The 24451-nt window shown below is 39.8% G+C and overlaps 1 protein-coding gene across 3 annotated transcripts in view; it reads right to left on the reverse strand.

The window, feature by feature from the left end:
* MPPED2 (metallophosphoesterase domain containing 2) overlaps positions 1-24451 on the reverse strand; it is a 126878-nt gene that overhangs the window by 98124 nt on the left and 4303 nt on the right. For all 3 annotated transcript variants that reach the window (XM_082211291.1, XM_082211293.1, XM_082211292.1), the window contains exon 2: positions 19582-19825. In XM_082211291.1, coding sequence (XP_082067417.1) covers positions 19582-19709 — 128 coding nt within the window. In that variant the 5' untranslated portion in view covers positions 19710-19825. The remainder of the gene's footprint in view (positions 1-19581; positions 19826-24451) is intronic.

Consider the following 24451-nt stretch of genomic DNA (forward strand, 5'->3'; position numbering starts at 1 on the left):
TCCTATGTCAGTCTTTTGCTAAATGAGGTTTGGCTAATGTAATGACACAAAGGATGCCAATGAATTAGAAAGGTAGCAACGATCAAGGAGAAAATATTTATCTGCATACAATCCAAAAGACATTTCAAGATTTAAAAAATCAGCATTGCAAACTATTCTGTCAGTCATCTATCAATCCACTGCTCCATCAAAGAATACTACATACTTGCAACATCCATAATAAATGGTTCCACTTTTGGAAACACATCCTTTTATAAAACTAATTAGGTTGCAATCCTATACAGACGTACTGAGTAGGTCTTACTTCTGAGTAGACATCAGACTGTGCTGTTAATAACATAATGAACAGAATATAAGTCAAACTGAATAAGTGGAATAGATTCAGCACTAGTCAAATCTATAATAAGTTGTACTCAACAACTTTTTCATATATATTTATGTTTCATATATATCTGCAAGCACATTAAAATTATTATTTTAACACTTTTTTTATCCAGGAAGATTTTTACCTAATCATGTAACAATTATTAACAATAATCAATAAAACTGCTCCAGAAAAGAATACTACAAATCATAATATTCGGCAAGAAAATATGACCAAATAAATTCACCAGGAATTTATACCAGTCCAAAATAGATTGCAATAAATGTGTACACAAAGTAAAACAAAGTAAAGACAAATAGCAACTTTGCTCAGTAGACTATGGGTAGGTGTAAAATATGCACATAGAATTACCATAGAAAGGACAGAAATGCAAAAAACCTGAAAGGACAGAGGCTGTCTACTGTGTGTACTAGTACACGCATTAACAAACAAAAGAACTGGAGAAGCACTGTGAAAAAGAATATTAAGGAAAGGCTTTCTGAACAATAAAGCAAAAATAATAGTAGTTTTCTGTCATGAATGTCATGAAACGCCACCACAAATGTGAATCTGTTTGGCTTGAAACTGTAAAAAAAGGGGGGAAGGTGCACAAGAAGAACTGCGTAACAACTGAAAAATATCATTAGGATTTAAAAGAAGGGGGAAATAAGTATATTTGGCTAAAATACCTAAAATATTGTTTTTATAACAAGTTACATAAAACAAAGAGAATAAAAAATATAGAACCAGCTCATATTTTATACATTGTATATACCCTCCCCTCAATTTAAACAGTAATTTGATGTTTTCTACAGTGGCAGAAAGGTGGAATTTTCTCACTTTAGAAACTTCCATCTTTTAATTAATTAATTTGCTTGGGGTTTCTTCTGGCTATTGTTTGATATGTTGCTTCAAATAGTAAGGCGTTTCCCATATTTTTCTTACCCATTCTGATATAGAAAGAGGATTTTTGTTTTTCCAGTTGCACCTAAGGCATGACCATGCACATATCAAGAGGAATGTGACTGGTTGTATATCCAGCTTTTTAAAATAATAATAATAATAATAATAATAATCATCATCATCATCATCATCTATATTTCAACATATATTTGACCAAAAATAATCTACAAAGTCTGTTTTGGCTGCTCTCCAACTTCTTGCATTGGTTTTATAAATTTTGTTTTCCCATAGGGTGTTAGGAAGCCACCACTATATGAATTTTAATTTTCCCCTAAGATTGACTCTTATTAATAATAGTATTGTATTGAACAACCAAGTTGTTCCATTTCTTTAATGAAGTTAATCTGTTAACAGATCTTTCTCACACTTCTTTTTGAATGTTGGGGATAGCTGGTCGAAGCATATGCAATACCCTTTATTTCATCTGAGTTTTTCAGAAGTTTTCCAAAGGGACTTACTTAATTGAAAATATGGAAATAATGGTGGCCAGATAGAGTCCAACTTTAATATTACTTGTTGAAATGTGATTATGTGCCCATTAATTAACCAATTTGAAAAGTACCACTTTTTTCAGGGACCGTACTAAACAAGCAATCCTGCAGATTCGTTTGTTAACAGATGCAGTAGGAGAGACGCCCGTGGCTCATTTTTTATTATATTTACACCAACACCAAACTTTCAAAACAGACCTAGCGATTGGCAAGTAAAGGGAGGCAAGGCTGAATGTTCTTGGTGCGTACCATAGCAGATCCTGCAAGTATTCATTACATTTCTTATTTATTATGCAGTTCTTGCTCTGCTGTAATTGTCCTGCCTTGTTAACACGATTTTTGGTAGGATCGCCATTTTAATTGCAAATATTTTTCCTAGTCATGATAACAGGCATGATTTCCATTTTGCTAAATCTCTTTCTACTTTCATTATCATTTTTAAAAAAAGCAAACACCAAAATAAATAAATATATTTCAAATTTTTAAAATGCTAGGGGGAAATCTTATTGAAAAATACTGAGGCTGCAATCCTATGCCTCCTACAAGAGAGAAAGGCACACTGAACTCAACAGGACTTATGTCTGGGAAGATACGTATAGGATTGTGTATACATTGGTTTTACTATGTTTTCGTACATATGAAACAGAAAGGATGAAATAGAAGTACTCCTTTTGCACAGAAGGCTTTTGGTCTAGCAGAAGATGCAATGAGTACAAAGAGTGAGAGGTGCTGTTTTCTTATTCTCTCCTCACCTTGAAGACCTCTTACATTATTACATAGGATTCCCCAATCTTCTGGGGCAGATTTTGGGTGCAAGGGGCAAATTGAGAAAGCCACTGCCCCACTTTTGGTGGCAGGAATATCCCCTGGTCTCACAACTAGCGGCAGAGTTGGCAGTAGCAAAACTGGGCTCCAAGGCAACAAACTTACTCTCTCATGCATATGTATAGCAAAAAGAACTTTAAATATATTTTAAGTTTTGCAATAGGAAAAAAAGATCATTCCAGACTGATCCGTGTTAATTCAAAGCACTTTTAATTCTAACATATCCTGAGCGTTATTACAGTTCCATGAATAGTGGAAGGACAACTGTCTGAAGATTAGCTGTGTATTGATAAGTTTCTAGCCTGCTATTTTATTAATTTCATAAATAAACAGTAAGAAATTCAATGAGGTGTCAAGGGAAGCATTTCTAGATTCAGTCTGAATGCAGTCCTGGCAAAGTAGCAATCTTCAAAATGGAATGTGAAAGCAGGTCAAACTGTCAATAAAGCCGAGTGGCCTGTATGAGTTATTGCTTTTTAATAATGTAGCTACTGAAGAGCCGTCCTACTCTTATATAAGCCTGGCTTCAATGTTAACAGCAAGAGCAATAGGAAATAAATAATAAGTCAAATAATATATTATACCAAAATAACACCAATAAAATGCTAAGCTGCAAGGCTTAGCATAAAAATGAAAAACACTAATGGAACATAGTGCAGTTTGCTCATACTATGAGCAGTCTAGAATCATGCATAATGTAACAGTGCAACTGCTAACAGCCGCCTCACACAAGATAATTTACACTTGTTTTTATGGACATGCGGAACTGATCTTTGAAGTTGTCCCTAATGAGATTCTGCTTGGCCCTAACAGCATCCTGAGAGAGCATGCCGGGTTTTCTCCCCTGCATCCGGTGCATATTTAAAGTGGAATATAGGCTCCTTTAAACTGCCCATGTGGATTCATTCCTTTCCCCTCCCCATAATGAAGGGGTAAGTTTCACACTAGGGGAAACACCAGCATCTCCTACCTCCCAAGTGTTTAAATAGCCTCTGCCACTTTTGCAAATGACCAATAGTACCTGGAAATGGAACAACTCTTCTGTCTACATTGAACCCACCTGAACTCTTAGCTGGGTCCTGTAATGTCTTGCAGTGTTGTGGTGCAGTAATTTCAGACCAGAAAGCTCACACTGTGTCTTAAACATTTGATGCTGGCATCTTCTCAGGACTGGAAAATACCTTGGTATGGAAAATACCTTGTACAGTGGTACCTCGGATTACATACACTTCAGGTTACATACGCTTCAGATTACAGACTCCACTAACCTAGAAATAGTGCCTCAGGTTAAGAACTTTGCTTCAGGATGAGAACAGAAATCGTGCTCCGGCGGCGTGGCAGCAGCAGGAGGCCCCATTAGCTAAAGTGGTGCTTCAGGTTAAGAACAGTCTCAGGTTAAGAACGGACCTCTGGAACAAATTAAGTACTTAACCCGAGGTACCACTGTACATCTCAGAGTGGTAAGAAATGTGGGGGACAGAAAGCACGAGTCACTTGTTCTTTCTAATGCCTGGGCATTGCATATTGCACAAGTTGTGCAAACATAATAAATGTGCGCAGGCACACATATGTCAGTACGTAGGATAGTCTCTACATATTTGGTTTCCCTGTATAGAATGGTATTATATTGTAAAATCATAGATATTCCCCCAAATAAGTAAAAATACAAGTATATTTAATTTACTGTTTATCCCCAAACTACAGAGAGGATATGCCATACCATACAGTGGTACCTCGGTTTAAGAACAGTCCTGTTTAAGAACGATTCAGTTTACAAACTCCACACAACTGGAAGTAGTGTCCCAGTTTGTGAACTTTACCTCAGTCTAAGAACGGAATCCGAACGGTGGAAGGCCTCATTAGGGAAAGCGCGCCTCAGTTTAAGAACAGTTTCAGTTTAAGAACGGACTTCCGGAATAAAGTTTGTAAATATGTTAATAATCCAAACTCTTGCAAGAGATAAATTGATCTTAGGGAGGAGGGAACCTGAGAAACCTGCAGAACATCTCTGTTAGGCAACCCTTATTCTACAAATGATCTTAATGATCTCTATATATCCTCGTGCCAACATAAACCTATGCAAAAACACTCCTAGTTATTTGGCTATCCAGTGACACTGATGGAACATTTAAATATACTCAATTATTGATGTACAGGAAATGACTCTTAGTTCAGCAGTTTAGATAATATTTCCATTCTATTTTGCTCTCCTTAATAGGAAAGCCTGGATCATGGGACTACTTTGTAGTTATGAGACCTCTTATTAATTTTGGTCTCATAGTTAGCAATCCATACCAAAATGACTATATTACAGTTGCTTGTTGCCCTGCATAGACTATAGGTCTGTATGAATAGGATAAACCTGAAGTTTTTTAGTTCACCTTGCTGCATTTTTGTGTTCAAAAACAAAAGACAGCCTGATTATTTTGATTAGACTGAACATGTAACAGGCAGAGAGGTAAGAACAACCTGATCAGGGACTAAGATAGCTTCCTTATTATAGACACAGATATCAGATATCCAGCGTTTGAAATTAGCCAGGCGCATTTTGCACCTAGCTATTGGCCACTTGTGACCCAGTGAAGATGCCTGAGCACCTGGCGTCTCCACCATCTGGCGGTGCATGCCTAAGGATCCTTGGATCTTGCCTGTTTTCACACACTAACAACACATCTTTTAGAATTCTATCAATGATATTTTATCTGCACACTCAGAATGCATTTGAGGAACCAAAAAGTTGCATTGAAAAACATGACTTTTGTCCCATCTGGTCCTCAAATGGCAACTGGGCATTCCGTTTTGGCAGTTTAAGGAGCCATTTGGCACAGAGTTTATATATCTGAGTTTCTAATATTTAATATAACCTATTTGAATCAATAACACATACTTAAATAGTCCCCCCCCCATGAGCATGCAAACAAGGTTCATCTCTCAAGTGCCTCCAATGAAAGTTTTGTTAACATTTTAACAAATATATCCCCATGAATATACTCCTAAATACTCCATTTGTAATTTTGGCACTTTATGCTACATTGGCAGACAGGGAAATATTCCAAGTGAAAATTCATTTCCAACCCCAAAGGGTTGATAGAACAGTGGTCTGATGTGATATAAGGTAGCTGCTTATGTTCCGTGATGGAACTCAACCTACTTAGCTTCACAAGAACGTAAGCGCTACTGGATCAGGCCAGTGATCCATCTGGTCCAGTTTCCTGTTCTCAAAGTAGCCAACCAGATGAGCTTCTATAGCAGGCTTCCTCAACCTTGGCCCTCCAGATGTTTTGAGACTACAATTCCCATCATCCCTGACCACTGGTCCTGCTAGCTAGGGATCATGGGAGTTGTAGGCCAAAAACATCTGGAGGGCCAAGGTTGTAAGAAGCCTGTTCTACAGTGTTGCAGATTCACGTGCCTTCTGCACACCTTCTGCCTTCAACACAACAGTACCATAACTTACACGTGTAATCAACATTCTGAGACTGCCTTGTGTGTACCTTTATGGCCTATTACTTGAGAGCTGGGGGGGGGGATTAACAGCTAAAAAGGACTTTTGTTTGTGACATAATAAACATGCATAATCTTGGTCGGTCTCTGATACCAGAACTCGGATAATAGCAAGCAATATTCATTTTCTCAACTGAACTGCAAGATTGCTTTCCAATGCATACACAGACAGACAAGTGCAACTGTAGATGCACGATATGTGCAGAGAGTTATATTCTGTGCCTGTTTTCTTGCAAGTTGCTTTCTGGTTCTTTCAAATCAATTGTTCATCTTTCATCTTCTATTCATTTTGTTTCCAGCCTAATGCTCCCGTTGGCACTGTTCACCTGCAATTTTATTACATTTCTTTAGTGTTTTATTAGACAGGAGGTGTGGCTGCCTCTGCTGCCCTCCACATAGCACCAAATGAAACAGCGTTATTTCTTTCTAATGTGACACAGGGTAAAACCATCTTCCAAGGTGAGGTTAGTTACATTTGCAGGAAAACATGATTTTTTTTGTCTCTGCCTACACTGCATACTGAATGGTGAAATTTTATTGACTTCAAAGGCTTTGAGATCAAACTCTTAAATTTTGTCCTTGACAAAATAAACATCTCATAAAATACAGGGAGCTAAAGTCATTTAAAACTGGGGGGAAATTGTCTAACCTCCTTAAAGAAATAAATTGGCTCAAGGCAATAGCTTGGGCACATGCAATGCAATACTTATCATTAAAGAAGGCCAGTGTGCTTGTATCTCGTTACAAGTGAATTCTGCATACAAATTAAGGTGCATTTCTCTAATCTTCAACATGCCTAAATTGTAAAGGATCTTTTTAACAAAATCCTCTTGCCATTAATGGGATCTAGCAAACTAAAAGGCAGCAAATGTTCAGAAGAGTTAATTTTCTTAAAACCAATGAAAGCAGAAGTTGTTTTTCCCTTTTGCCTAGAGAAAAAAACGAATGCTCTACTTATGAACACGCATCAAAACAGTCCCCTTTTCCCAAGGCACAAAATTTATAGTAACAGATAATTAACAACAAATTGTGAAAACTCTATGAGTTAAAGGTCTTAGTTTTGTTGCCAAGCTGATGTATCAAATTCAGAGATAAACAAAGCGTATGCTTTTTCGCCATTAACACAGTGGCAGTGTCAAGATGGAGCAATGCAAAGTAGTCTGGCAAAACACAATCAAAGGTCACAGTGCAAAAAAATAATGCCCCTAGAGGATTATTATCTCCCTTTTAATTCTCATAGGATGTCTAAAAACTTGTATTGCTGTATTTGATCCACACTGCCTCATTATAATGATAGCATCCCTAGTAGACAAAATAGTCTAGAAACTTTGCACAAACAAGTAAAACAATCTCCGAAGGATACGAAAGCTTGGGTTGGCAATCTGATCTCTCATTAATTCCCTGGAAGTGCTTGTTCTAAGAAGTGTTCTGGGATTCCCCCCCCCCACCTCAGTCAATCACAGCAATGTATTTGAAATACAAATTGCTACGCAGTGTTTACAAAACGAGACACGGCTCTTTCTCGAGACGAAAACTCAAGACAAAATGAATGAGTATTTACAGAGAGATGGCCTTTCAAAAGTTTGTTTAGTTTCAAGAGATTTAGCAGTACCACGCGTGGTGGGGCAGAGCCCCCTTTCCTATGCTGCTGCTTACCTAGACAGGGCTGGTGGGAGGGCAGTGCCAAGGCTGGGGCTGCACAGTTGTACTGGCAGGACTGCTGCTACCAATGCAGTGTTCCTGCTAGGGTATCTTTGTGGCTTCAACCTCACTTCACCACTGCCCACCCATAGCCCCATCCAAGCAACCAGCAGTGGGGTTTGGAAGGCGGCTTCCGCCACACACGACCAGAGTCGTAGCTAGGTGATCTTGCGCCCCTGGTGGAACCGTCCAGATTGCACCCTCTAGCCATTGACAAATTAGCTCTTCTTTCCACCTCTTATCCACCAATTCAATTCACCCTCTATTAAAAACCATTTCTTATGAGGCAATATTCAATATTTTTATTTATAGGCCTATTTATGGACATATTTTTAGCCAATTTTGTGGGGGTGCCCTTGCCTGCGCTCCTGGCGGGGGCCCACCTCACCACCCCCTAGCCACAGCCCTGCACATAACTACAGAAAGGCTGGTGCCAGTATGAAGGCTCAGTCACAATGTCAGTGCCAAGGCTGTTCCCATAAGAAAACAGAGGGTTAACAAAAACCTCTCTCCTTTCCAGGGGTCTAGAATTGTAGAAACAAGGGAGAGAATGCCAAGGCACAATACATGACTTGGAGTCAGTTTTCAGCTGAAGAGCAGCTTAAACACAGTAAGCTTGGCCTTGTATTCTCTGTATTATAGACTGAAAGCTGATATACAGTAATAATGCTATTACTTCTCCACAAACTTGATATAGTGGTTAACATTTCAGAGTGATGTGCTGACCCTGCTGCTCCCAGTCACTGTGTTCAATTCTTTGCATCACACACACAGCAAATGTGGTAAATACTTTAGCAAGGCCTTCTGTTACAAATACTGCACATAATGTGCTTCCAACACCTTATGCACAAACACTCTCCTCAGCCTTCCCCACACTACTGCCCAACAGGAGGGAAAGCTGTCTACAGTGTGCTGAATGAATATACGTTATTAGTTCTATGTGCTTGCTGATAGAATAGTGATGCTCTGCTTTGAGGGAACTGTCTATTTGTTTCAAAATACACAAACAATACTCTAAATCAGTCAAAATCTTTGAGAACCTTTGTAGCTCTAGTTTCAAGGAATGCCTGGGGAAAGAATGATAAATGCAAAACAGGGACAAAAGTAAGTCTTACGAGATTGTATGGGCAGATTAAAATGGAACAATAATGTTTTTGCTGGGAAATGATATGGCAATACATCCAAAATTGTAGGTCATTCCCATCAACTGTGAAGGCCGCTCCTGACCTCCTGGGACACAGAAGGATTTTTTTTCAGCTGTGTTCAGGGTTAACACCTAAAAAAATTGATGCTCGCTAGAAACTTATAATATAAACCAGTTCCTGAATCCTAATAACTCCAACTGGTTTTCACTTGCATACTTGCTAAACTCCATTTTCCACCCTATTTATATCCATTTTATCCTGCTAAATACCCACCATGCTCTAACCAATGGAGCTATCCAGGCTTGCCCATTTCTCTTAATGCGCCTATAGCTCTATCAAAGAATCAAACAATTGTAGAACGGAGGATCATCTACAGTGGTGCCCCGCAAGACGAATGCCTCGCAAGACGAAAAACCCGCTAGACGAAAGGGTTTTCCGTTTTTCAATGCGCTTCGCAAGACGAATTTCCCTATGGGCTTGCTTTGCAAGACGAAAACGTCTTGCGAGTCTTGCGATTTTTTTCGCTTCCCCCCCCTTTTCTAAGCCGCTAAGCCGCTAATAGCCTTTTAGCCGCTAAGCCGCTAAGTCTTTAATAGCCACTAAACTGCTAATAGCGCTAATCTGCTAAGCCGCTAATAGGGTTGCTTCGCAAGACGAAAAAACCGCTAGACGAAGAGACTCGCGGAACGGATTATTTTCGTCTTGCGAGGCACCACTGTAATCCAACCCCCTGCAATGCAGGAATATGCAGGCATCCCATAAGGGAATTGAACCTGACACCTTGGCGTTATACAGTGGTACCTCGGGTTAAGTACTTAATTCATTCTGGAGGTCCATTCTTAACCTGAAACTGTTCTTAATCTGAAGCACCACTTTAGCTAATGGGGCCTCCTGCTGCCACCACGCCACCGGAGCACGATTTCTGTTCTCATCCTGAAGCAAAGTTCTTAACCCGAAGTACTATTTCTGGGTTAGCGGAGTCTGTAACCTGAAGTGTATGTAACCCGAGGTACCACTGTAGTATCATGCTCTAACCAACTGAGTTACCTCAGCCAGGTGATTCTATTTGTGTATTGTCCATATCAATTCCTATTTTTCTGTCTCTATCTCACATGTTTCAAATACTTATGTACATAGGCCCTCAATCCAGAAACAGCAATCAATGAGCCTACCAGCAGGCCAACGCATCAAACTGTTTTCTTGAGCCCCTGTCCCTAGGATGCCCAGTTTTATATTTGGAGATTTTCCTTTCACCCCTTGCCATACCAAGCGGACAGTACATCATAATAAAATATAAATAATAATATTAATTTACATCCCATTCTATCTTACTATAATAGAAAGCACAAATGCAACAACCAATTTATAACATCAGTTCCAATCACACCGTGACCAGCTTAGACGAGTGACACAGCCACTTTCACCTCCACTAACTTGCTGCTTATTCTGACCAGAGAAGATGGAGAAGGAAGAAAAATCGCTATGCTGCCTCTAGGCTGGTACAGAGAAGAGGCCCTCTTGCAAACATGTGATGGAAGCAGGGACAGCTGAGAATCTGTTTCTGACCTTTCCCAGCATCCAAAACACTGTTTTCCAGTAGCTTCTGCCCATTTGGGCAGGTGTCTTAGAGTACTCTTTGCCAGCAGGGCTCCCTCACTGGTGGCAGAGCAGATCCAGGAAGGGCTGGCTAGCAGGACACCTCTGCAGCACAGGGGGACAGGGGGCTGAATTGCCCTGCGTATATTAATTGAGAAGATCCTTGAGGAACCTCAAAGTAGAGGAGTCTTCTTTTTAGATGCAGCAACACAATGTGTTTGTTTCAGAAATTAATGTCCTAATAACAGACGACAGCAGTCCAGATCACAACCCTAGCTGTGCTTTGCTCAGCAAAAAAATAATGGAACAGTTACCAGAAATGGTTCCTCTATCTATTGAAGTGCACGTAAACAAGAACTATTTCCAAAATTCCAGAAGTCTTGGTCCTTAACCCTTCTACACCATGCCCTGCAAAGAAATGACAGAACTATTATGGCCATTTTACAAGCCCCTTGGAAATGTCATACAAAAGGAGCTTGTCCCACACTCTTCAAAATAACTGTTTTGATGGTCACATTTGATGGTCACCGAGAGGTTGCATTATGAAGAAACTGGAGTTGGGAACTTTGAGTCTCTGTGCTCTGTTTTAAACAATCAGCACTTATCAGTTTTATTCAGTTCTTGCTATTCCTTTTCCAAAGGAGGTAAAAAAATACACATGCTAGCTCTTTTTTATTCCATAAGGGCTTTTCTTGTCATACTTATGCATCTTTGTATTATTAGTTTCTTTATCTCTCTATCCCTTTCTCCCTTGAGAACTATTATATATTTCAAAAGGGATTGAAAAACTAATAAGGTCATTGTATTGGTTTATGATTATGTTTAGTTGCTTCAGATGACACCTTGTAAATGAGGCCTTGTCTACCTCAAAGGAAAATGAAAGGTTACTAGGTCAGGCCAAGTGTCCTACTTTGCAGAGGATGGTTCTTTATTTAAAGGGAACCTCTTTGTCTAGAAGTCCTCTGTCTGATTCAAGTCTAGTTTAAAGATAAAGGACCTTAAGAACATAGAGCAGGAACTTTGAAGTTGGCTGTCCACAGCACCTGGACAGCAGAATAAGCATACAGGCCATCTGGTCACAGGTCCCCACATTGTGAGATGGGTTGACATCATGTGGCTTTCCCAGTCCCACTCCTGGTCTCATGTTCAGGATGGATTTCTGAGTCAGGGAAGCCTTCACATAAACACCTGCTGAATAATAGCTTCTTCTTACAAGGGAGAGATTGTTACTACTCACAGACGACCTCACAATCTAAAGCAAGTCCTCATCATCAGTAACAATGGAATGATGACCAGGCTTCCTCAACCTTGGCCCTCCAGATGTTTTTGGCCTATAACTCCCATGATCCCTAGCTAGCAAGACCAGTGGTCAGGGATGATGGGAATTGTAGTCTCAAAACATCTGGAGGGCCGAGGTTGAGGAAGCCTGCTATAGAAGCTCATCTGGTTGGCCACTTTGAGAACAGAATACTGGACCAGATGGACCACTGGCCTGAGGTTAAGGAAGCCTGCTATAGACAAATTAACCTCTGCAACAAACCCCAGTCCTAGCTCTATCCTCGTATTTACTCAAGTAACACTATTTATTTATTTATTTATTTAATTTCTATACCACTTTATATTTTTAATAAACAACCTCAAAGCGGTGTACAGCATATTAAATCAAGAAAACAATAGCCGTCAATGTTCCTCCGGCCTCATGAGGAGCCTCTTTAGTAGGTCTGGGTGAGTGTGGGCCCTGCCCCCTAGGCCAGCTGGAAAGGGCCTTGCGGGGGGCGGCCTCCACTCCTCACAGACGGGCGATGGTCCTCCAGCCTCATGACTATCACAGGACATTGCAACAACAGCCATACTATCAAAGACTCGTCTACCTGCACATCTTCTAGTGTGAAACATTCCATCATGCACCTGCACAGCCCCATCCTCACTGCTGCACCCCGTCCCAGTAAGCAATAGTGCTGCCAGTGTTAGAAGGGTGACTGTGGCACAGCCCACCATGCCAGCTACTCCAGGATAGTTCACTACAGAAGGCAATGGTCCTTCTTTTCTAGTAAGGTATGATTTACAAGTCAATGAAATCCAAGAGACACTCTATTCCACTGGCGCTGTTTCAATTTAATACTTGAAAGCTGCAATCCTGTACTCATTCATTTGGAAGTAGGCACCATTGAACTCAGCAAGACTTACTTTTGAGCAGATATGGCATAGATTCATAGATAAGAGTTGGAAGGGACCACAAGGTCCCTTCTAGTCCAACCCCCTGCAATGAAGGAATATTTCACCCAAAGTGGGGCTCATACCCCACTGACCCTGAGATTAAGAGTCTCACATTCTATCGATTGAGCTATTCTTTAAAGCATGTGTAGGACTGCACTGTAAATCTACTGCCTTCAAAAACAGGGAGAGAAATTTATTCAAACTGATCCTCCCCCCAAAAAAAAAAAATCTTCCAAGAGAAACTTAATTTCTGCAATCAAGTTGTTTCAAAAAGGATTTGGAAAAGAGGTATCAAATGTAACTATATTTTCACAAGTTGCTGAATGGCTGCTTCACAGCTGGCTCAGCCACGCTCTGTTTATTTTAATCTCCATAAATGCTGGTAGACTGAGAATCTGAACCGCAAATATGATTGTCATTGTCAAAATTATAGACTAAACTGACCTATTCATCAAAAATGTTGACAGTTCTCATACAGACCCGCTCTCCATTGTTATATTAAATAAAACCACAGGTTCAATAACTTTTTCCAGGTCTTCCTTAAAACATCAGAGTTTCGTTTCTTTTGGCACAAGGCTGGAAACTGGACAGAAAAGCTAGATTTGTGAGGATGAAGTAATTTAGTGCTATAAAATAAAAAGCGCAAAAGTAGAAAGTGGATAGAAATGTAAATGCGTATTCACAAATGTACACAAAGTAGAACACATACAACTATCTAAGACTTCTTGTTAACTCCATGAACTTTATGTAAACATGGATTATTCTTATTCACTGAACAAAATAAGGAAGGAATTGTGCTGAATATATCATTCTCACTTTACCAATCTTTCTCTTGCACTTCACAGAAATTAACACAAAGATTTGAATCCTTCCACAGGAAGATATCACTCACAAAAGGAGGTCTTCTGTGGGTTCAATTCTTCTTCTGTGAATAGAAATGCTTTCTATGAATGGAGCAAAGAGTTAGGATTCAAGTCATATTTCTCAGAAGTCTAATTTCTCTCAGTAAATAATCTTAATTGGGACTGAAATATAAAAATCATTAGCTCCAACAAGTATTAAACTGAAGTGAAGCTTATGTGATGATCCTAACAGCTTCTTTGCCTTTAAGCCACGGAAAATAAACTGGCCTTGTTCCTGTATACTCAAGATAGTTCCTGTATACTGTTCAAGATGCACTCACAAATTGTGAATAACCTTAATCAAGTTTCAGACAGGCTGTCCATATGGAACAGATTCCAGAAACAGACTGGAACATTAACATTATAATATTGAATCCCTCCATAATGTCATCAACATTTTAATGAAACCCGTTCTCCTCTCAGCAGCCTCTGTGCAAAGATCTATGAGAAAGATTCCCAAGAATGATAAGGGTGTTTGTGCACAGTTTTTTTTTCCTGAAATACATTAGTTTTGCTCTTCAACTGAAGGAAGGATGGACCATTTGAGAAGACATGAGTTTTCACAGCTCATGGTTTATAAGCCAGACTTCTTGATATTTCCCTAAAATTAAAACTCTAAAAAGTAGTTCCTTTAGATGAAAAAGAAGATGATTTTAAAATAAAATTACCAAAAAAAATCCTGCACAAATGAATATTAGATGAATAAAAAAAGAAAACCAAATATAATCAGAAATGCTGTTTTGGCTAGCTTTATCTGCTGGATTAGGATTTTTTTAAAAAAGAAAAAAAGTTATCCAAAATATTTTTCCAAAGCCACGTAACTGCTAGCATTACAGCCAATATTAGAAAGTGCAATTCTTTGCTATAAACAATTAATGATGGGATGTTGAGACATAGGATGCAGAAAGCCATTCAGATAATCATTTAGAACTATGATTTCCCTAGAATGAGATATGATCCACCTGTGGGCTGAGGACTTCGTGAATGAGGTGACAGGCTTCTAGCAGTGTTCGAGTGTCAGGCTGATGCAGTATAGGAGGTTAATGTGAATTCACCAGATCAAGAATTAGACTTATGGGCCTTGAACAGAGACCAAGTTCCATTAGTTCTTCAGCAAAATACAGCAGCGACTCTCAATTTGAACACACTTACATGCTGGCTGCAACAGCTAATGTGAGACAGGATGGAATAAGGTGACCTCAGAGAAGTAAAAACCCAGCGTTAGATGAAACATATATTTTTCTTTCTAAAGGCACACCTATGCATCTTTTTCCAGTGTTGTAGACCTACTCTACCTCATGGGACAATCTTCTTTCAGCAGGAAATATAGAATGAATTGAAAACTGAACTGGCTGCAAAGCCAAGTAATCAAATGGGACATTTGACCATGAAGCAAGAGGCATCACGTTTTTTATTCACCACATGCTGTAAGTTATTTTGGATAAGGGGAACTGGGGACAAACTAAATACAATGCTAAACACAATGTGTGCTTGACATTCATTTACTAAACAGGAATTGCATAGTAATAATAATAAACTTTTATTTCTATCCCACCCTCCCCGGCTGAAGTCGGGCTCAGGGCGGCTAACATCAGTGTATGTACGGTATATAGAGAGAGAGAAAGAGAGAGAGAGAGAGAGAGAGAGAGAGAGCATGGGGGGACCGATCCAGATTGGGGCTGCAGTATGGGGAATTACCCCCCGCACACGGTCCCAATCAAGTACATGTATGAAGGCACCCCACTGCTGCTATTTTCCCCAGGAGAAGACTATCATTAGCATCAATTGTAGCTTCCTTCCTTGAGAAAATACCAGCCATAGATGGCTATCCACATTGGGACCATGGCACAGACAAAAGGTTAAATCCCTCTCCTGCTCCCATTCCGGCCCTGCTATGGATGCTGTTCTGTCAACAAAAACAAAAACAAGCACACAAGAGCCAATCACATAGTACAGTGGTGCCCCGCAAGACGAATGCCTCGCAAGATGAAAAACTCGCTAGACGAAAGGGTTTTTCGGTTTTGCGTTGCTTCGCTAGACGAATTTCCCTATGGGCTTGCTTCGCAAGACGAAAACGTCTTGCGCTTTTAAAAAAAAAACCGCTTGAAGAGGCGCAGTTGCGACAGACCGTGCTTCGCAAGACGAAAAACATCGCAAGACGAAAAGACTCGCGGAACGAATTCTTGCGAGGCACCGCTGTACAGTTTGGTCCTGTGTCTCACAGATTTCAAAATCCAATTATGATTGGGCTGCAGCAGATTTCCTGACTTTCAGTTTGTATTTCAATATACAAGTAGGAGGTTTGTCCAAGGGAAAACAATGTATAATAAGGTGCAGGCTTTCACTGCACTGAGTGCAGATCACAGCACCAAGCTCAGTCCAGAACTTTTTGTGTCTGCCATGAGATTAGAGCCGTCTGCAGCAAGGCAACTTAAAACGTACAGTTCTTATGAGCTCACTCACTGTAGACTGTGTACTTACGGAAATAAGCATTGTTAATGAAAGCCTGAGCTCTTTACCCCCCCAAACCTCCCCCCCCCCCACAAATTCTGCAAAAACGAGAGAATAATTTGTGCAAAATAAGCACTTCAATTTGCAAAATAAGAATTTTATTCAGTTGATACAGGAGCAGTCATTTTTAGGCTATCAAGGAATGCCTTGATACTGAAGAACCAAACCCAAAATGTATGTAATGTGGACGAATTTTTATCAACTCTGAACTGTGCTATCTCCCAACTTCACTATAGTCAGGGAACTAAGAAAACATTTTGCAATGTGGTGCTGGACGTAGACATAAAAGCTACACATTACTTGCAAACTCATCTAATAAAGCTCTGACAGTCTTACAAAAAAAACAACCAGAAACAGCTTTAGAGTGGAATTATTTTGCACAGAAAGCAGGGGGAAATGGATGCTTAACTCTTTCACCACCATCTTTTTTTAACTGAATTCCTCACTCAACTCAACACAGTATCTCCCTCATGGCATTCCAGTTACACATTTACCTTGCAAAATATGTAATTTATCTTTGTGTGCTTAGCTTTGCAAAGCATTTAACCAGAACTCCACGGAGGAAGGGAGTGATGTTTAGAAGAGTTAGGAGAGCTGCAGCAGAAAAATATCTAACATGCTTTGAGTTCCAGAAAAACTCAGCCAACACCAACTGACATGGCTATAGTACTGTACATACATCTTCATGAAAGTAAAAAGCATCACTGTACCAAATAGTCAGTGAACACCTCAGGATTGAAGTAGCTGGAAGTTGAAATACGTAAATTGGCAAGGAAAGACACTGGATCAGAACGCAAGGCTAGTGATCCTTCCCAACCATAAGAACCAAAGCACCTGGTTTTGAACCTTTAATGCAAATTGCCTGTATGCGGTGCATTCATTAGCCACTTTTCCTAGAACAGACCCACAGAAATTATAGGACAAACCTGGTGTACTATGTGTCAACTTCATAATACTGTATATGGATTACTTACACTAACTTGAAGCAATGTTCTGTAGTCTAAAATAAATTGCTCAAAATGCTGCATCAAGATAATTTCCAAAACCAGGTGATATATATATTTGGTCAGAGGAAAGGTGATCTCATTCCATTTTTTTTTTAATTATTATTATTTTGTAGTGAAACAGTAGAATCCTAGACACTCAAACTAGATTGAGCTTCAGCCTTTCAGGATTATAAATTTTCTTTAGAAAATTTCCCAATCCACAGCATTGATCAGGACAGCTTAACTATATATAGAACAGGTGGTGTAGCTAGGTCTTAGAAAGGAATGCAATAATCAATCAACGATGTGAATCTGCATTTCACATAACACCCTGTATCAGAAGGAATTATTAATAATCTCTTAAAGTAAATTATCTTTGTTACAACAGCTAAAGCTTTCCAGTTTCAGAAATGATGGCCTAAAACAGCTGCATGTTCCCAAAATCACAAATACAAAGTCATCGTAAAATATGTTGAATAGCTGTATTGTCCATTTCTGCACAGCAAATGCACCTACGGTCAGATACAACAATCAGCTAAAAGCGGTTTTCAAAACAACGCTCTGGAATTTTTTTCTGGTTATTTCATCATTGCACAAGCCTATTCAATCATGCAGAAGGGAAACCATGAAGAGGGGGTTTGGTTTCTTTTTTAAAAACTGTATTCTCTAACCCTCCCATCAAACACATATACCCCACATCAAACGGCTTTTTAAAATTTACACAGCTTTTAGAGTTTATTGCAATACAAAATGAGAAGATTGTCTTCTTTTGGGGGGTGAAAGGGGGAACAAGAGCCCTGCCAGGTTACAATTCTAACTACATGTTTATCTGGTGCATGATCAAGGCTGCTTTTTAAAAGTGATTAATATATTTGCATTGGCATTTAACTTTTGTCCTTTTCTCTATGGTTGAAAAAAACTCACTTTCCATTCTCATTAACAAAGAGTTCTGCATAACTCAAAGGCTGGCACACCTCACTCAGGGCAACAGGAATTGATGGAATTAAAAAAAAAAACAAAAAACCTTTGCCCCCTTATCAGTTATTGAAGAAACATCTAATCTCTTAGAAGTATCTCTCTTCCAACACTCTGAATTCTCACTATGCAATGAATAAAAGACCTGACTCACCTTTGGTCAACATGAGGTCAAGAGGTGCCTCTTTTGTTTTATAATTTAACTTGTCCTTCAAACCATTAGGGAAAAAGGAGCTTATGTAAAAATTGCCCCTTTTAAAGATCGGACATCACTAGACAATAGGAAGGAAATCTGGAGTTTTAAGTCTTCACTTAGGTCTTAAAACATGTGAGTGTACACATGTACACACACAAACTGTGCCTACACAAGTCCTTCTGTTGTCAGTGTGATCTCACAAGCCGTAATACCAAAACATAGCAGGCTGAGCAGGGAACCTTTTGCCTTTGTTGGTTTAAGCTCAGGCTATAAACATTATTTTAATGCAGTATTTGTATTTCTTGGGACTAATAGTTCAGCAGTCTTGAAATCCTTTGTCTTCCTGGTTGTAAGAGGAATGCAGCATGCGGCACACGTTCCCCTTACAACAAGGAGGACAAAGGATTCAGTGATCAGGAGACAATTAGTCCCAATTAGGCCTATTTCGCAGCTGAGTGCAAAGGGTGGGGGAAGGGTGTTCACATTTTCAAGAAATATGTCCCTCTGGCAAGTTCCAGTGAAATCAATAAAGCTACAAGTCTGTTACTAGGCCTGCAGCTCACATACAAAACTGTGCTGAGTTTTACCAAGCCTCTGACATCTGGAGCTCTTTGAACACTATTCTGTCCAATAAACCATGCAACAAATTTTGGATATTTTTTTTTTTGTTCTCACCTAGTTCATAACAGGGATTACCATAACTCTAATAATCCCACACCCACCATCAGTCCAGGGGTAGGTAACATGAACTTTCAGATCACAATTTATACATCCTACAGGCTAACATTTCAACTCTCCCTTTTTTGTTTTTTGAAAACATTATCACAATAAATGTTGGAAGACTAGCAACAAGTAAAAAGAAGCCCAAATTCTTATTTTTCTACTCTCGTGATTACAAAGTCATCACAACTCTGTTATGTTGACCTAATTTTCACTACCAGGAATTAGAAAACAGTAAAATAGGTGCAAAATATACGCCAACTTTGATTTGGATTCCAGAAAGTATGCATAATTGCAAGCAAATTACGCAACTCAATTACAGCAAAATATATGGTTGTTTCACACCTTGTTACAGATGGAAAACTTGTTCAGAATTAAGTGCCACCTTGCTGTTGATATAACAGCAAGGTGGCACTTAATTCTGAACAAGTTTTCCATCTGTAACTTCCACTACATGAAGTTCAAAAATCAATAATAGTACTTACATGTGTACATGGGGAGGCTGGAACCTGCTCTGGTTAATGTTGTAGTGTGTGAACGCCTGGGTTGGATTTGAGCTGTATTCATCCACAGAAATGGTAACTTTCCCTTGTGAAGGAATTCCATGAGCCATCCTTTCTCTTTATAGACATGAGCAACTTACAACTTTCCAGAACAAAAGATGGGAGTGGGCATTGTGTTTCAGCCAACGACAGAAGCCAAATATCTCCTCATGAGCTCTGCAGACTTCTGGAAAAACAGAACAGTACAGAGATATTGATCAATTTGTAATGAGGGTTTTGATTTCAGCCTAGCCTGTGATGGTTTCCTATGGAAATATGTATTGATCCATTCCTAATAACACTAGCGTGTACAACTAAGAGTAAACTCATTCTCTGAGCCTAGCTCTTAATGTACCTGAAATGACACAATCCACATACAAAAGGGAGGTATCAGCCCATCCGGGGAAACTCTTTGGTTAGCCAAAGTAAAGAAAAATCTTAAAGACAAAATCCTAAAGGTGGGAGACCTCCAAAAACAACACCCCCTTAAGGGATGCTGGCTGACTGCTGGGAAGCAGGTATGGAAAGCCGCTGGTGAAGGACAATATAATGGAGTACAGTGGTGCCTCACAAGACGAAAAACTCACTAGACGAAAGGGTTTTGCGGTTTTTGAGCTGCTTCGCAAGACCAATTTCCCTATGGGCTTGCTTCGCAAGACGAAAACGTCTTGTGTTTTTTGCAAGTTTGTTTCCTTTTTCTTAACACCGTTAATACAGTTGCGACTTGACTTCGAGGAGCTACTCATAGAAGTAGCCTTTTTTTAGGTTTTTGGTGATTTTTGAAGCTTTTCCAAAACTTTTCCGACACCGTGCTTCGCAAGTCGAAAAAACCGCAAGACGAAAACACTCGCGGAATGAATTAATTTCGTCTTGCGAGTCACCACTGTATCTTGGGAAAGGGTATGGCTGGCTGCTGGAACCCTGAACAGTAGCAGTCCACAGGGCTACATATTGTTTCAGGTTCAACTTGTTATACCCACATGGTATGCTGTCGTCATGCTTAAAGTACTTTACGACAGTATTTCTATGACGTTTGGAGGACAACACTGGCACCAAGTCTCCCTCTCCAACAAAGAAGACAGAGTTCTGACACCAGATATGGAGATGCCACTGCAGAAGCATCTACAGCCCTGGCCCAATCAATGTTGGCGCTCCAGCTTCAGTGGGAACATGGTAAGCGGTGAGCTGGGGAGGTTCAAGGATGTGCCAGGGAAGGTCTGGGAAATGGCTTAGATCCAAAGTGATTCCACTTCCCTGACATGCAGCCAGGGATTTGGAGACTAACTCAAGAACCTGCAAAACAGACAGCTGTGCAAGAGTTCTCCTCCAACCACACATCTGCTCTGCACAGTTAAACCACCCTCAGATTACACTTGCACACAGTAATCTTAGGAATTTTAGAAGGCTCAGAGGACTTTTACTTTAAATTAAAAATATCAACCTCTTCATAAATGCAAAGAAATGTAATTGCAACTGTAAACTCACAAACTTGAACGTCTTTGGTCCAACATTCTCTCATTCCTACCCCTCCTCCCCTCACACTCTTCCTCCAAACATGCATACAGTTGTTTTGTTGGTTCTCCTAACCCACCATAAAAGACAGCTCATCTAACATTTCCATGAAACAAAACAAAAAGATTCACCAACTCATTTATAAGTACTGTTTTTCTTAAATTTAAAAATGATATTTTAGCAGCATTGCAACATATCCACGTCCCAAATTTTACAAGGTCAACGCTCAAGCAACAGGGGATATTTTACTCTCAGTAGGACATGATGGAGCTGGTACAGGCAGTGCTTTTTTTTCCTGGGGGGACACAGGGGGACGCATATCCCTAAACATTTTGTGAATTTAAGTTTGGCCTCATTGAGGGGCAGTATTTCAATATGAGTAGGAAAATGAGAGTACCCCTAAACATTTTTTTAGAAAAAAAACACACTGGATAAAGGTATAGAAAAGGACAACCAAAACGATCAAGTTGTTCAAGCAGTTTCTTGACAAGAAAAGGTTAAAGAGAATAAGAGTTTTCTTGTTTAGGAAAAAGAAACACTATTGATGTTCACAGGAAAGGAGTTTATAATGTTATGAACAACATAAAAGTAGTTAAGAGGTGTATTACAATACTAGAATCAGGCTCATTCAAAAATATTCACTGGTCCTGGGGTTAAGGCTTGCCAAAATTATGCATTCTAAATGCAGTGAATAACTAATGCATGATAGCTGAGGGTGTATTGTTATTGTTTGTTATTATAGTGTACGTTTTTGGGGTTTTATATTGTAAGCTGCCCTGTGATCTTCAGATGAAGGGCTGTATAGAGGTAAATAAATAAACAGCACATGTATATTCAGAGGCAGTATAGCTCTAAACGCAGAGACAAACAAACAAGGTATAATGATGGTTATGAGTATCCGTAAGCATCTAGCAACCCATTCATGGTTACAAAATACTGGAAAAGATGGGCCTAGAGATGGTTCATCCATCAGGCCAATCCATATGGTCTAAACTAAAGAATGGGAGCTACAGGAGAAAGATTGCTTTCTACTATTGGGTATACACCCTATCATTCCTAAATTTCGTTTCATTATTTAAGCCAGATAAATGTATAAAAAAGCAGAAATGGACAGTTCTTTATACTCAAAATCAATTATAATTTATTACTGTGAGTTATACACTTCCATTATTTAACATAACCCACATGTTCTAGCCATTTGCTTTATTCCTTCACTAAATATTGTTCTGGTCAAAAAATTAGTAAATGTCTGCTAGCCCTTTTGAATGTTTCAGCCATGAAGGGGCAACTCAAGTAGGAAAGAGCTGTGGATATGCCCCTTGAATGTCGTCGTCCTTGCACAGATCCTTTGAGCTTTCCCATGTTCTAGTGTTACTTTTGCATGGGGGGGGGGGGCTTTTCTACTTGTGAAGGCTAACTAAGAGCTCTGGAAGATCAGGATTCTTTTTTACACTGGAAGTTCCACCAACAGAAAAGTCTCCCCCCCCCACACACACACACACTTGAAGAATTTATACTAGAACACCGGGAAGCAGACAGGATGCATACAATGATAAAGGGCTAAAGGAATAACCCTACAACGCTTTTCTGCTTGTGTTGCCTCTTCACTGTTGTGGCACCAGAAGAGTTGTGAAGCACTTCTAATCCTTCCATTATGTCAAACTGCTTTCTGCGTTTGAAATCTCTCAAAATAATTCTGATTAAGTCTTCATCCCAAAACCCCCTGCTATTCTAATGCACTCTGTGAGCACCTTCATTAAGTCACCAATTTCCCTGTTATTCCCTGGTGAGGTTGATGGACTTCCTTCTATTCCCTAACATTGACACAAATGTTTAAATCCAGACTTGCCATTAGAAAAAAGTAGTTACGCAGTCTTCAAGTATGTGCTCATGATAAACTGCAGGCGAACAGACTGAGCACAAACTTGGAAAGCAAAACTTGTAATTCCCACTCTTAACATTTTAATACCAAAAAGATCTGAAATGGTTCAAGATAGGTTCTCTCCCCCCCCCCCCCGATTTTGGTCATGATCCACCTTCTAGAGTATGTTTAAATCCAAACAGATAAATTGTTCTGCATTCTCAGGAATACCAAAAAAGGTAACACTTACATTGCTGTTCCTATAAATTAAAGGTAAAGGTAAAGGTACCCCTGCCCGAATGGGCCAGTCTTGACAGACTGTGGGGTTTGTGAGCCCATCTCACATTTATTGGCCGGGGGCCAGCGCTGTCCGGGGACACTTCCGGGTCACGTGGCCAGCGTGACATCGCTGCTCTGGCGAGCCAGAGCCGCACACGGAACGCCGTTTACCTTCCCGCTGGTAAGCGGTACCTATTTATCTACTTGCACCCAGGGGTGCTTTCGAACTGCTAGGTGGGCAGGCGCTGGGACCGAACAACGGGAGCGCACCCCGCCACGGGGATTCGAACCGCCGACCTTTCGATCGGCAAGCCCTAGGCGTTGAGGCTTTAGCCCACAGCGCCACCCGCGTCCCTTCCTATAAATTAGGTGCTTCCTAAAATTGATACAGAAGTATAGAAAACCAGTCTTTGTATTTACAATCAGCTATGCTACATAGCTGATTGCTACATAGCGGTGCTGCATTGTTTCTAAATAAAAATAGGACTTGCTAGATGTAAAATCAAATATCTGGAGCCTCTACATTGCACCAGTATTAAGATATGAACTGTAAAACCTGGTTCAGCACAAAATTCCACATAATGCCTTCCAAATGGCAGATGGCCTGCCATAGGCGATTTATTTTATTATTTTACAACCTCAGGCCTACATAGGCTTCCATATGTTAAGCAGGTTACGGAACCACACAACTTCCTTTTTCAAGAATCAGGGTATTTCTTCATTTTGCATATCGGAAAAAGCAAGCAGGGAAAGAGCTAAGACCCCATCAAGTGGATCTTGACCAAAATCTTTAGTATATTTCGCAGAGGGTATTATTGGTCTTTGTCTCAAATTATTCGCTGGTTATATATATGTATATATAGGCATGGAAGACAAAATCGCTACAATTTGCTACATCAAATCTTTGCCCAGTTTGCAGTGTAAGATAACTGCCTACAAATTGTAATGAAGGATCTCCCATACCAACTTTGCAGCTGTTTCCTTAATTTCCCCCACAATTATATTTTACTGTTATTTTGCATAACAGTAAAACACAACACCTGCTTCCAATTGCAATTCTGTTGTGAAGACTGTAATTCTCTTTTGAGATACTAACTATGAAGACAGTGTGCAGTGTGGAACTGCATAATTGCACTGCACTGAAAAGTAAATACAAATGAA

Source organism: Podarcis vaucheri (assembly GCF_965113315.1).
Source record: "Podarcis vaucheri genome assembly, chromosome: 1".
NCBI classification, from domain to species: Eukaryota; Metazoa; Chordata; class Lepidosauria; order Squamata; family Lacertidae; genus Podarcis; species Podarcis vaucheri.